Source organism: Phyllopteryx taeniolatus, chromosome 9 (genome assembly GCF_024500385.1).
Source record: "Phyllopteryx taeniolatus isolate TA_2022b chromosome 9, UOR_Ptae_1.2, whole genome shotgun sequence".
NCBI lineage: Eukaryota > Metazoa > Chordata > Actinopteri > Syngnathiformes > Syngnathidae > Phyllopteryx > Phyllopteryx taeniolatus.
In genome coordinates, this window is record NC_084510.1 from 23368126 (window position 1) to 23380395 (window position 12270).

The 12270-nt window shown below is 42.4% G+C and overlaps 2 protein-coding genes across 20 annotated transcripts in view; one reads left to right on the top strand and one right to left on the bottom strand.

Moving 5' to 3' along the window:
* cacna1da (calcium channel, voltage-dependent, L type, alpha 1D subunit, a) overlaps positions 1–10153 on the top strand; it is a 71111-nt gene extending 60958 nt beyond the window's left edge. For 11 of the 19 annotated variants that reach the window (XM_061784641.1, XM_061784646.1, XM_061784652.1 and 8 more), the window contains 7 exons: positions 523–917; positions 3295–3321; positions 3843–3971; positions 4119–4267; positions 5578–5684; positions 6133–6450; positions 7244–10153. In XM_061784641.1, the coding sequence (XP_061640625.1) occupies positions 523–917; positions 3295–3321; positions 3843–3971; positions 4119–4267; positions 5578–5684; positions 6133–6450; positions 7244–7549 (1431 nt within the window). In that variant the 3' untranslated portion in view covers positions 7550–10153. The remainder of the gene's footprint in view (positions 1–522; positions 918–3294; positions 3322–3842; positions 3972–4118; positions 4268–5577; positions 5685–6132; positions 6451–7243) is intronic. The other 8 variants (XM_061784644.1, XM_061784649.1, XM_061784650.1 and 5 more) reach the window with 3 other exon arrangements.
* Positions 10154–10654: 501 nt separating this feature from the next.
* On the bottom strand, positions 10655–11678 carry parapinopsinb (parapinopsin b). Its single transcript, XM_061784850.1, is given in 5 exon segments — positions 10655–10663; positions 10881–11099; positions 11101–11258; positions 11326–11419; positions 11422–11678. Coding segments are annotated over 5 exon segments (723 nt in total). The 5' UTR covers positions 11665–11678.
* Between the last annotated feature and the right edge of the window lie 592 nt (positions 11679–12270).

Here is a 12270-nt window from a genome sequence, read left to right on the forward strand (position 1 = left end):
GATTTTCATTATTTCAATTTTCCTGATTTCTTTTTGGGGGGGGGGGGGGGCGTGGCTAAAACAACAACACCCAGCGACGCACTTGGGCGTCCAGCATGAGTCGCCACTTCCTACCATATAAGAACTTGACCGCCTTCGTTCGCATTTTACTTCTTGAGAGTGTAATTGCCAAGTGTCGCCACACTTTTGTCGATATAGCGTGTATTATGTAATAGGTCGATGATACTCTTACGTGGTAATTCATAGTAAAACCAATTGAAAAGAAATAAAAACACACACACACTCCAGGTTAATGGAGTAGTTGTACCCATTTATTGTTTGACTGTCTTTTGAGTTTTTCTTCCCCCCCATTTCTAATTCAAGACAAAATTAATTCATTCTCCACAGAAGTCATGCACCCATAAGTCAGCTTCCTATTTTGCTCATATCAATTCTAAAATCAGACTTAACATCAAACACTTATTTATCTGTACTGTAAACAATAAAAGTGTTGGAGGTGTCATTGTGCATATTTGTTGGCAGCGTAATGGCGGACTCTTTGGCAACCATCTGATGAATGGAGGTCATCGCCGATCCAACGGCCACCAGACCAACGCGACGCAGCGGCCTCTGCAGGTGCAGCCGCCCCCTCACTACGCTCACATGGAGCAACCGGTGGGACGGCTTTCTCGAGCCAACGCCATGTCCTACGCCAACCACCGTCACCATCACCACCATCACCACCACCACCGCCACCACAACAACTCCTACGGCAAGTCTCCCAAATCCACCAACATCAACCTCAACAATGCCAACAAGTCCAGTCTGCCCAACGGGGGGCACCATCGCTACTATGACCACGCCCCTACTAATGGCTACCCGGGTCACCGCGGCTCCTACTATGACTATGAAAAGCCTCGCGCCCCACAAGCTCAAAGGTACCAACACATGTACCCTTCGTTCTACTGCAGAAACGGTTTAGAACTATTAAGATTACACTACTTCCACAAAGTTAGGGACATTCGGTTTTCAGGGGAATTTTCCAGATGAACCTGTAATGCAATATAACCTTTATAGTTCAACTTAATTTGACCTTCTCTTTTTGCTCAATTTGGTGTTGGATCCATGACTCGACCAATACATTTCATGGTTCAATTAGAATTTGGTATTTGAACAATCCTCTGCCACAGAAAAACACCTAATCTGAATTTGGATGTTCAGTTAGAGCAAAAAGCACTGAAAAACTGAAAACACGGAACAGTTGGACATTTTCATTCAAAAGTTTGGAGACGGCCAAATTAAGTGCCCCTGTAAAGGTTGTCATGTATTTGAGGTTTATCCTGAAATTTCAGCCAAAAGCTGAATATCTCGAACTACTTGTATTTGACATGTATATGCACTTGTTGTGTTGTCTTCTTCCTATCACCGGATGGTCATTTGAAAATGTGCATCACTCCCCTGTTTAATTACAACTAATAAGCACTGATTCACACTTTAAAAAAATATTACTAGTTAATCAGTTCATTTGTATGTCTAAGTTAATATTGTCTTGAAGGGGACATATTTTGCCAAACCAACTTTTTCTATTTGAGATGTAATATTGTCTCTATGCTCGGTAAACGTGTAAAATAGCAATTCAAATCGTCGGCGTACTCCTGAGTTTTAGACGTTTTTCCCGCCGAGAGGGCTGAAATCAGCTCATTTGAATTTCTCAAGCTTATCTACGGCACTAGCGAAGATATCCGCGTTCCCTTTCTGCTCCCGAGCCAGCGCTTTCAACATAAACACGTGTGGTCTTACAAGTGGGTCTTCCACACAGAGGCAACCAATCAGAGGAAAGGGGGCGGCCTTAGCCAAATATGGACAAAGCGGATACAAACCTGGGTCAAACAGAAGTAGCTGTCAGAGGGGCCTTTTCTGGACACTCGTATGACGAATTATATGGTTTTTTTTAAATCAAATTGACACTTTTATACTAAGTCCATGTTAGAGACTCACTCTATGGTGGTCTAAATAGCCAAAATACAGGACCTTTAATTTGGGTAGTTGTTTAGGACCATAATCTGTTGAAACAATGTGAATAATTTGTTACCGTACTTACTTCTCCAGAAAGTTGCTTATTCCAACTGATGGAGTAACGAACAGTAGTTGATCAAGTAGGGGCCAGCAGCTTCCATTTATGAATTCAACTGAACACCGTAGCATGCAACTGCCTCACATTTGTAGCTTTTATTTGTGTGTGTTTTTATTATTGGCTCCAGTCCATAATGCGGTGCAGTTAGAGGTGGAACTTTTATCATTTCTCTTTGGCATAGCTCCCTGAACAGGACCTTAGTGGCAGCCTTAATAGTATTTTGTTTGTTGTTTTTTTTTATTAAGTGGTGTGATTATTTTCAACTCTTATTTTTGTAACCAAAACCTCAGACTTTATCATCGTTTTTTTCTCCCCTGAGAGGAGGTGCCTATTTGGGGAGAAGACTTTATTCATTCCAACGACGAGTTCAGGCTCCACATCTGTTAAAGCAGAGCTCGTTATTTGAGGATAAAGAGTAATTAACTGTCGTAACTTCAGTTGACGGTTACGATGGAGTTGTTTTTGGTAACGGGCCTTAATGCAGTTATTTATTGTTATTTTATCAGTGAATGCTAGTTTTACTATTTACCCTGCTTATTAAGGATTAAGGATGTCAGCGATATGTTAGTGGAAATGTTATGTTTAGCTCGGATAATATTAAAAGTAAAAAAAATGTTTACCTTCATTTTGCTCCACTGTGCACCTGAGATAGAGTGAATTCTGCTGCAAAAAGCCAGATTACTCCATTTATCCTCAGGCTTCCAGGCAGAATCCATCCTCCCCCATTTTCACAAACCTTTATTCATTCCCCAGTAGATCACAAACATGTTGTGGCACTGACACTTCATTTCACGTGTTACCACCAGTGCTCTGTTTAGTCAGCCTCTTCGAGATGGCCCCTGGCACCCATTAAGTGTGTGGGACAATTTCATTCCTGCGATTTTTTTTTCCCAAATACTTTCTTATCATGGGAATTAAAAAAAAATAATAATAATAAAAACGCATGGGATTGTCAAGCACACTGGCATGTATGTCCACCATCATGCTCTTTCTTCCTCATGCATATATATTAGAATGTTGTATGTGTTCCATATACTGTATGATATACAGTAGACAGCTGTATGATATACAGTATTAAATATATCACTCTTTTCCTGCCTTTTCTTTCTGTGTTCTCTCCCCTTTTCTCCTTCCTAACTAAAAATGCTTTCACTCGGCCACCCCTCTGCCGTCTTGGACAGAAGGCGCTACTATGAGACCTATGTTAGGTATGTTGTTTTTCCAGGTTTGGCACCAGCAGTAACAGCAAAGAAGGGGCTTATTTCCCCGTTATTTCTTTAATTGTTCACTTGGTTTGGATGGGTGAAAGGCTGCATCCCCGCTAAACATGGCTTAAGTGTGATGTGCTGGTCAGTCATTCGTCTGGTTAGTGTACAAAGCTTGTAAAACACACTCGTGCTACTAATATGCGGTAAAAGTTAGATCATGTTTACAAGTGGCCAGCATATTGCGGACCAAAGCTCTTTTTCTTCTGCATATGGCTTATTTTAACACCCAGGAGTGTTAGATGATGTGGCCACTGCTTCTTATTGAAGCTCATCAGTTGTCTTCATTTCTGTCAGCAAGACGACTTCAAGATCCCAATTTACTGCTTTGTGTCTGTCGGAGTTGCTGTGATGGTGTTTAGAAAGGATGCAACCTCCTGTAGGCTTACATCTGCATGGCAGTGCATGACACAAGTCCAGTACACCTGCCTCGCTCTTACCTGTGCATCCTGATCTCACTTCAGGTCCAACGGCGGAGATAGACGCCACCCCACCATCCGCAGAGAGGAAGAGCTGGATGAAGATCGTTTGTCTGGGGAGTATTTCAGCGGAGAGGAGTTTTATGAAGATGACAGTATGCTCTCAGGCGACAGGTAGGCTAACAACAATGCAGACCTAATACAAGAGCTGTATCAGGAAATTCTCCCTGTACAAAGAAAATAAAGGGTCAATTGTGCTACATTGAGTGCTGTTTAGAAGATAAATGTTTTTTTTTTTTTTAATGTATATTATGCTGCAAGGTACCAGAACAGTGATACAGAGTATGAGACTCCCAAAGGTTACCATCATCCTGACAGTTACTATGACGACGATGAGCAGCCCCTCTACCGCGACTCACGGAGGTCACCAAAAAGACGTTTGCTCCCTGCCACACCTGAAGGTTTGCCTGGTATTGACCTGCATCATGAATTGTTTTCAAATGCAGTATGCCGATGCTAGAAATGTCTCAATGAGAGGTTGCGGTTTATGAGAGGCTGTTTAATGCCATTCCCAGTTGAATTTTACTGTCAAGCTAAAGATAAAACCAAGAAAATGACAGGTTGTGTCTATTTAAAACCATCACATGTATTTAAAACAATGACTTTTAAAATAATATCTATGTTGTGGTGTTCGCGCTGCAGCAACACATGTAGAGAGACAATGTAGCAATACTCACAGGCATTTATTATTTATCCTCTGCGGAAAACGACAAATATTACTGCAGCTTACTAAGTCACAGTAGTTGTGAAGCTCTTCTTCGTTTTTTGTTTCTGCATGACTGTATTATGTCAGGCGGAACGGTGGCGCGACTGGTTAGAGCGTCTGCCTCACAGTTCTGAGGACCGGGGTTCAAAATCCCCGGCCCCGCCTGTGTGGAGTTTGCATGTTCTCGAGTTTGCGTGGGTTTTCTCCGGGCACTCCGGTTTCCTCCCACATCCCAAAAACATGCGTGAATTGGAGACTCTAAATTGCCCGTAGGTGTGAATGTGAGTGCGAATGGTTGTTTGTTTGTATGTGCCCTGCGATTGGCTGGCAACCGGTTCAGGGTGTACCCCGCCTCCTGCCCGATGATAGTGAGGAGAAGCGGCTCAGAAAATGGATGGATGGATGGATGGATGGATGGATTATGTCACACACACCAGAAGGAGCTGCAATAAATTAAAAATGACTCACAAACTGTTTAATTCTTTACATTCTTTTTAAAATATGCTATTACTATATGTTAAAATCTATCAAGTGCAATATTATAGAGTGTTATTTCCCTTATCAAAAACAAATAATACATTGTTTTTCTTGTTTTACTATTTTGGAGGGAGGCCTGAATGGATTAATGGCATTTCCATTCGTTTCAGTGGTGGACAATGATTTGAGAAAAGAATGTTTTGAGTTACACGCATGGTCACGGAACAAATTAAACTTGTATGTCAAGGCACCACTGTATTTAGCAAAATAAGGAAACCTAACCTAAACATATTAAGAAATATCCAGTATACCTTTCTGACAGTGTTAACAGCCATTAGATTGTAAATGTGCATCATGTCCTGCGTTCGAATGTCACTAAGCTGTCCTGAGTTTTAAATCGCTAAATATTTGCTACCATCTTTATTCCACTTAAAGCGATTTCACAAAGCACAGTTTTGAACTGAATATTTGCAATATTTGAACTGCTGCATGCACTGCTTGCATGCGGTCACTCACTGGTCCACACGTGTTGCACAGGTCACAGGAGGCCGTCTTTCAACTTTGAGTGTCTGCGCAGGCAGGGTAGCCAAGATGAGCTTCCACATCAGCGTACTGCACTACCACTGCACCTTATGCAGCACCAGGTAACTAAAAAAAATAAAATAAAATTTAAAAAAAAGTCACGTTCCAGTGCAAATTCTGCATTAAGGGCAGGGCTGAGCTGTGCCGCACCAGATTCTGCAGTCAGTGATGTTTATCCTTCTTTCTAATATGCATTTTGCATTTGATATTTAATACAGAGCAGTGATTAAGTTCCAAAATGTACGTGTACAGTAATCCCCCGCTATTCGCAGAGGGTAGGGACCGAGTCCAGCTGCGTATAGCGGAGAAACTTTTGTTTTGTTTTGTTTTTTTTAAATAAGCGTGAAAAGGTTCAAACTGTAAATATACCACAAACTATGATCCCAAAACAGCTGAATCTAATTTCAAACTCATTATTACAACATTCCATTGGCTTACAGATGATGGGCCTCGCGAAAACTGCACAGTGCAGTGCAGTAACGATTGACAATGGATCTCCTCACTTGTCAGGTCATGGCCGTAGCAGGCCTGGACTCCAGCAGAGCCCACCGTCTCTCCCCGACACGCTCCACCCGCTCCTGGGCCACCCCTCCTGCCACCCCAGCCAGTAAAGACCAGTCACCCTACTACACCCCTCTCATCCGTGTAGACCACCCACACAGGGATAGCACCGCCAGCAGCCACGTATCGGTGCGCAAGAGCTCCTGGTACTCTGACGACCCCGAGTTCACGCAGAGGACGTACTCGCCCATTCACCTGCAGGTGCCGCCCGAGTACCACAGCCAGTACCACCAGAAGCGAGGAAGCGCCACCAGCCTCGTTGAAGCGGTGAGTCTTTTGTAGAATTACACTATACTGTCGTTAATTTTCATTACTACCGTTTTAGTTTGGCCAGAACTGACTGTTTGCCCCAAAGGTTCAAAAGGTAGGCGATTTTGGTATGACTTCACTGGCCACCATCAGCCATTTTTTTTCACTATTTAATCGTCATTGCATCCAAAGCTTTCACAGTTTAGATTTATGGTAGACTTGTGTTTACGTCAAGTCGCAATTTTGTCACATTGAAAGATGTGCAATTCATGTGAATTTTGTCCACATTTGAATATCATGGAAACCGTAGTTTATGTCTGTAATTCAACTCAAAAAGTGAAAGTTATGATATCTACTGAGCAAAAATGTACACAGATGACTTTTGTTTTTGCTCCCATTTTGTATGATCTGAACTCAAAACTCTTAAGACTTTGTATGTACACAAACGGGCTCTATCTCTCAATTATTGTTCACAAATCTGTCTAAATCTGTCTATTGAGCATTTCTCCTTTGCCAAGATAGCCATCCATTGTATCAAGCTGCCGATTAGACTGCGTAATTGTTGCACAGTTGTGCTTTAGGCTGCCCACAATAAGAGTCCACTCTAAAATCTGCAGTTTTACTGTATTGTATTACCATTGCAAATAATATATATGTGTTCATCTCTCTATTTTTCCTTGGCAAAAATGCTTATTAAAGCTAGACAACCTACCTGGCAACCTACCTTAAACTCTGTAGAAGCAATGATTGTAAAAGGTGGTGAACGTTTGCAAAACAACCTTTCTTGTCCTGATTATGTTTTTTGGAGCAGGTTTTGATATCAGAGGGACTCGGGAGGTACGCCAAGGATCCCAAGTTTGTTGCTGCCACCAAGCACGAGATAGCGGACGCCTGCGAGATGACGATAGATGAGATGGAGAGCGCGGCCAGCCACCTGCTGAACGGCGGCATGGCGCCGGTTATCAACGGGGTTAACGTCTTCCCTCTTCTGACCGCGGGGGGCTTTGAACCGCAGGACCCAGCGGCCAGCTACAGCGACGAGGAGCCCGAGACGGAACTGAGGGTTCCCTATGAAGAGGACCTGGCCGACGAGATGATTTGCATCACGACTTTATAGCAGAAAAGGACCCTTGACGGACTACAATCGGTGAAAACACAAGACAAATTGTATTCATAGGCTCTGACCAAAAGAAGTGCCTTTACACTGAAGAGAAAGGCACAGAGAAGAGAGACGCAAACAAGTCCCGTGCTTTTTCAAAGGAAACTTCTCTCCCTGCCAGCAAAGGACGTCACAGCACGGAGCCCTGCGGAGCACTGAGGGGCCAACTCGACCTTCCTGTCAAAGGGCTTGACCTGTGGGTCCGGACAGAGACCATCCAGGATAAGCGGCGAGGACGTGCCATGCTCTTTAGGGCTGGTGTGTTAGGGTGATGACAATCAGATGTACGATGTCATTACCTCAGTCACTTTACTAAGGTTTGGCATATCATGCAAGTTTTCAATGCAAGCATAGAAAGACATATCTCCCCCCCCCCCCCCACCCAGTCTTCTCCTTTAGTCTGATTTGATCCCGTTTTCCCGTGATACATATTACAGTAGTAGTACTGCAGCCGTGTCATAAAGCAAAGAGTTGCAACAACCAAAATTATGCAGGAACGAACGCATTACTTTTGAAGCGACTAAAAAGCATTTGTGAGAAATGCACTAGTAGGCAGGTTATTTACAATTGTAGAATAACCTGATTAATATTTCCTAGTTGAGAACCTGTAAATTGTATTATATAATAGGAGACACTTTGCAAAGAGATGTTCTATATTTTGTAATTATGTATGATTTCAAAGATCAGCAATATGGACCATTCTGATGTGCTATGAATTCAGACACCCATTTATTAGGTTTTATTAGCTACCATTTGCTGACTTGGATTTGCCTTTTACGTTGTATGCTAATACATAGCCTTCATTTTACTTGTACTTATTTATTTAAGTTCATTTTGCCTTTGGCTGCGGTTTTAAGAGGTTTTGCTTGTGCGACCAACGCTACCTGCACAAATCGAGCAAACCGTTGTGATTTTGTTAGCACAAGCGCGGTACTCATTGAATGGTATAAAGTGCAACCCCATATTAAATGGCCGACCCCGTGGCCCCCCTGCTGGCATACCATACAGATGCAATGAATGCATTTTTTTTTGCATCTTTATTTGCCATGAAATCAATGCTGCTTTATTCTTCGTTCTTCAAACCTTAATACGGTCGCTCCCGATTAAAATGCCTTTGTTGCTGCTGAAAGAATGACGAAAAGATAGATGGTATAGCAAGATAATGGCAGTATAAATGATTATCTATCAAAGCTGGTGCTGGGGTTTTTTTCATGATTGATAGGTCCTTGAAGACTTTCTACGAAATCGCGTCTGGAGTGTGTGAGGGCTGCGTCCTCCTGGTGGCAGGAGTGGGTGAAGTGGATGGGAAGTGTCCCGTTGCAAGGCTAAGGAATACTAAAAGCCCCCCTCCCCCTTCTTCCTGAACCCCTCTTTCTCTCTCCGCCTGCCTGGCATTGCGTATACCTCGTTTGGCAAAGGTGACAACATATCATCGTCTCAATGTATCTATGTGTCACAGTGTCCCGCTGAGGAGTTCAAAACAGGGTTAACCATGGATCTGCTTGTTTCTAATGATGTGACAAGAGGCTGAAGGACGGCCAATGAACACAAGCAAACGTTGGGATTTACAGGATGCCGTGTTAAGTAAAGAGTTTAGAAGCGTCAAGAATATTTAGGATTCGCGTTATCCGTTGTACGTTTGGTCCGTCGGCGTGTGCGTCCTTGTATGCTAATTTAACCGTCATGACAATGTAGATTTTCCATTTTGTGTGCACATTGAAAGGGCTCTTTGAAAAGATAAATGTGTTCTAGTCCTTTTGCGGATGTCAAAAGGAATGCACATAACGGGCACATTGTACTATTCGTAGCAATTGATGAACTGAAGATATGCATTCTTTTGTAAACACTTTTAAGCGTTGAGTTAATCGAAAGATGAAAAGAACTTACTTTTACCTCAAGTCAGGGATTCCTGGAAAAAAAAAAAAAAAAGAGTAAATAGTAACTTGGTTGAGTCTTAAATATTAGCACATAGCTGTTTGTCTTTGCACAAGTAAGTGTATTGTGCTTCTGTTTCTCCTTTTTCTAAACTGATTTGTGTATTAAGGTGAGACAATTTTGTACTTTTTTGTGATTGTGTGTATGGTTTAGTGGAATCTATATTTGTCATTCACACCTCATCGTACAATGCTGGGAATGAAAGAGAATCAAAATATTTTAAAGGTGCGCTGTTGCTCTGCTGGGAAAACAAGAAAATGGATAAAATACCAGTTTACAGAGAAACGGGCCGTTTCTGTCACTTTTCTTCATATGGTTATAAATAGAATTACTTTTATTAATGTTCTGAAAGCTGTATACAAATAGAAGATGATGTAAAATATGTATAAAATACTGGAAAGACCCATGGTAATGTTCTCTACTTGAAAGTCTTGATATTTGCTCTTTAATGTTTCTTTTTGGTTAACAACAATCTCTTCGTAGCAAATGCGATAATATATAACATTGGGTTTTGTAACAATACATTTTTTGGGTATTTTTCATTTGATTTGGGTCATGTATTTATTAAAATCAATTAAGTTATTTATTTTCTAATAAGCATCATTGAATAAACTTATACTGAAGTACGTGGGGTTTTTTTCGTGATTGTTTAGATATGCCGAAAAAAATGCTGGACATTACCATGAATACTATACTAACAGTGTACACAATTGTAGAGCTCTTTATATACATGTCATTGATTGACCACTAGATGTCAGGAGAGAGTATTTAAAGGGGTTCTCCCTTTCAATTTATATAACCTTTGCTGTTGTGCTTCCTACTATTTCTTACTTGACTTATTATTAAGACAAATAAAAATACATTTGAATGATGTTTGCAACTATCAAAAACAAAAGTTGCTCGGCGATTGCTTGAGAATAGGCTTCAATTCAAGTTTGAGTAACAGTCACAATGTTAGGTACGCCTGCACCAGTGACATACGGTGGGGTTCATGGCTGGTGAGGCACTAATATTAGAATTTTAAAATTTACAGTATAAGCCAAACAGAGTGCTGTATTTGTCATTAAATGAGCAGCCTGAACTTTTTCACACCTTATGTTTGAAGATTTTTCATTTTTAATGAGTTTTTTAATTGGCCTGTACACAAAAACAGCAAACAGGTGAGTTTTTCAGCTAATTACTGAGGGTAGGTTTCAGGGGGGGGGGGGGAATGTGATCAGTTGAAGTCGCAAATACCTAACCGCGACTTTGTGGCAGTTCACTGCACTACCCCTGGGTTTTCTTTTGACCCCTGACAAACTACCACAAAAGTCACATTTCCACTATAAAAGTTCCCAAAACATTTAGTTCTTACCGTTTTTTTGGCATTATCAAGCCCAGTTGTGTGAAAGCCCACCGAATGCAACGTCCACATTAATTTAGTGTAGGACGTCAAGATGATGCCGAAAGGAAGAGCAAAGCACACAGCGAAATAAAGCAGGATGTAGGACACATTGCGAGATACTCGGCTGTGCCAGTCGGGCGCACAGGACGACCCGACGCCCTCCAGCTCGTACCTGCCCCAGCCCAGAAAATGGGGGGGGGGGGGCGTTCCATGTTAGGGACGACAGCCAAGACAAGGCGATACCCCCAATTGCATGCTTCTTTTGGAAGGTCATTTTCCCCAAAGGTTTACATATGGCGAACATCCTCTCCACTGCAATCGGGGCCACAGTGCACAAAGATGCGATGCCTGGAAAAGTACCAAGATGTGATAACAGTGTTTTAAAAGCCGCTCATGTTATACTGTGTTCACTCACCATACAAGGACACTGCAAAGCCCTCCATCACGCAGCCTGTTCTTCCCAGGGAGAAGTACCCCTGGGCGTTGTTGACTACAGACAGAAACCCCCCCCCCCCCCGGTCATGGCTGTGCCCAGGTCTGCCACAGCCGTGTTCACCAGAGCGTAGTTGAGCGGTTGCCTCAGCTGCTTGTGCATGAGGGACACAATGATCACTGTAGCGTTGAGCACAATGGCCGGCCCGGTGAAAAGCGCCATGACCACGGAGAGCAGGATGAAGCCTGCGTGTGACACCGGGGGCTCCCCGTGCGGGCCCAAGAAGATGGAGGAATTTGGGGTAACAAACGAGCGGTGCATGGATGCATGGATGCAAAGCCTTCAACAGTCGGGTCCTCTGGCCGCTTGATGTTCAATATCTGAGAGCAGAGTCACTGCGTATTTCCTTGTCTTCGTATAGTGTTTTATATAGTGGTTATAGAGATGTTCATTTTCCAACCACAAACTTCGATCTGCACCCCAATCTTGTTGTATTTTCACCTTAAAAAGACAATAAAGGCTTTATGTTCTATTCTAGAGTCGGTCTACTGTCTCCTCTCCGTTGTGAAAGGGTGAGTTTAAGGCCCCCAGGATTTGAACTTGACCGTGTTTAACCGGCTAAGAGGTTTATGTCCCATCAAGCCAAGACAGAGCTTACAAACTGTTTGGGTTGAGAGTTCATGTCTCAGTGATGTGCAGTGCTAAATCATGACGGCACCTTTGATTCTCTCAATAACAGTCGCCCGAACATTCACTGTAGTGTTTACACCATCCATGTTGCGTATCACTTTACTCAATATGATGTACTGTAGTATCTACAGCAATATGGGTGGAAATGTGGAAAACATTAGTCAAGCCAAATTCTAGGTTTCATTTGTCGTCATACTTTTTGTATGAGCTGCTACAATGGATTGTCAAACTGAAGAG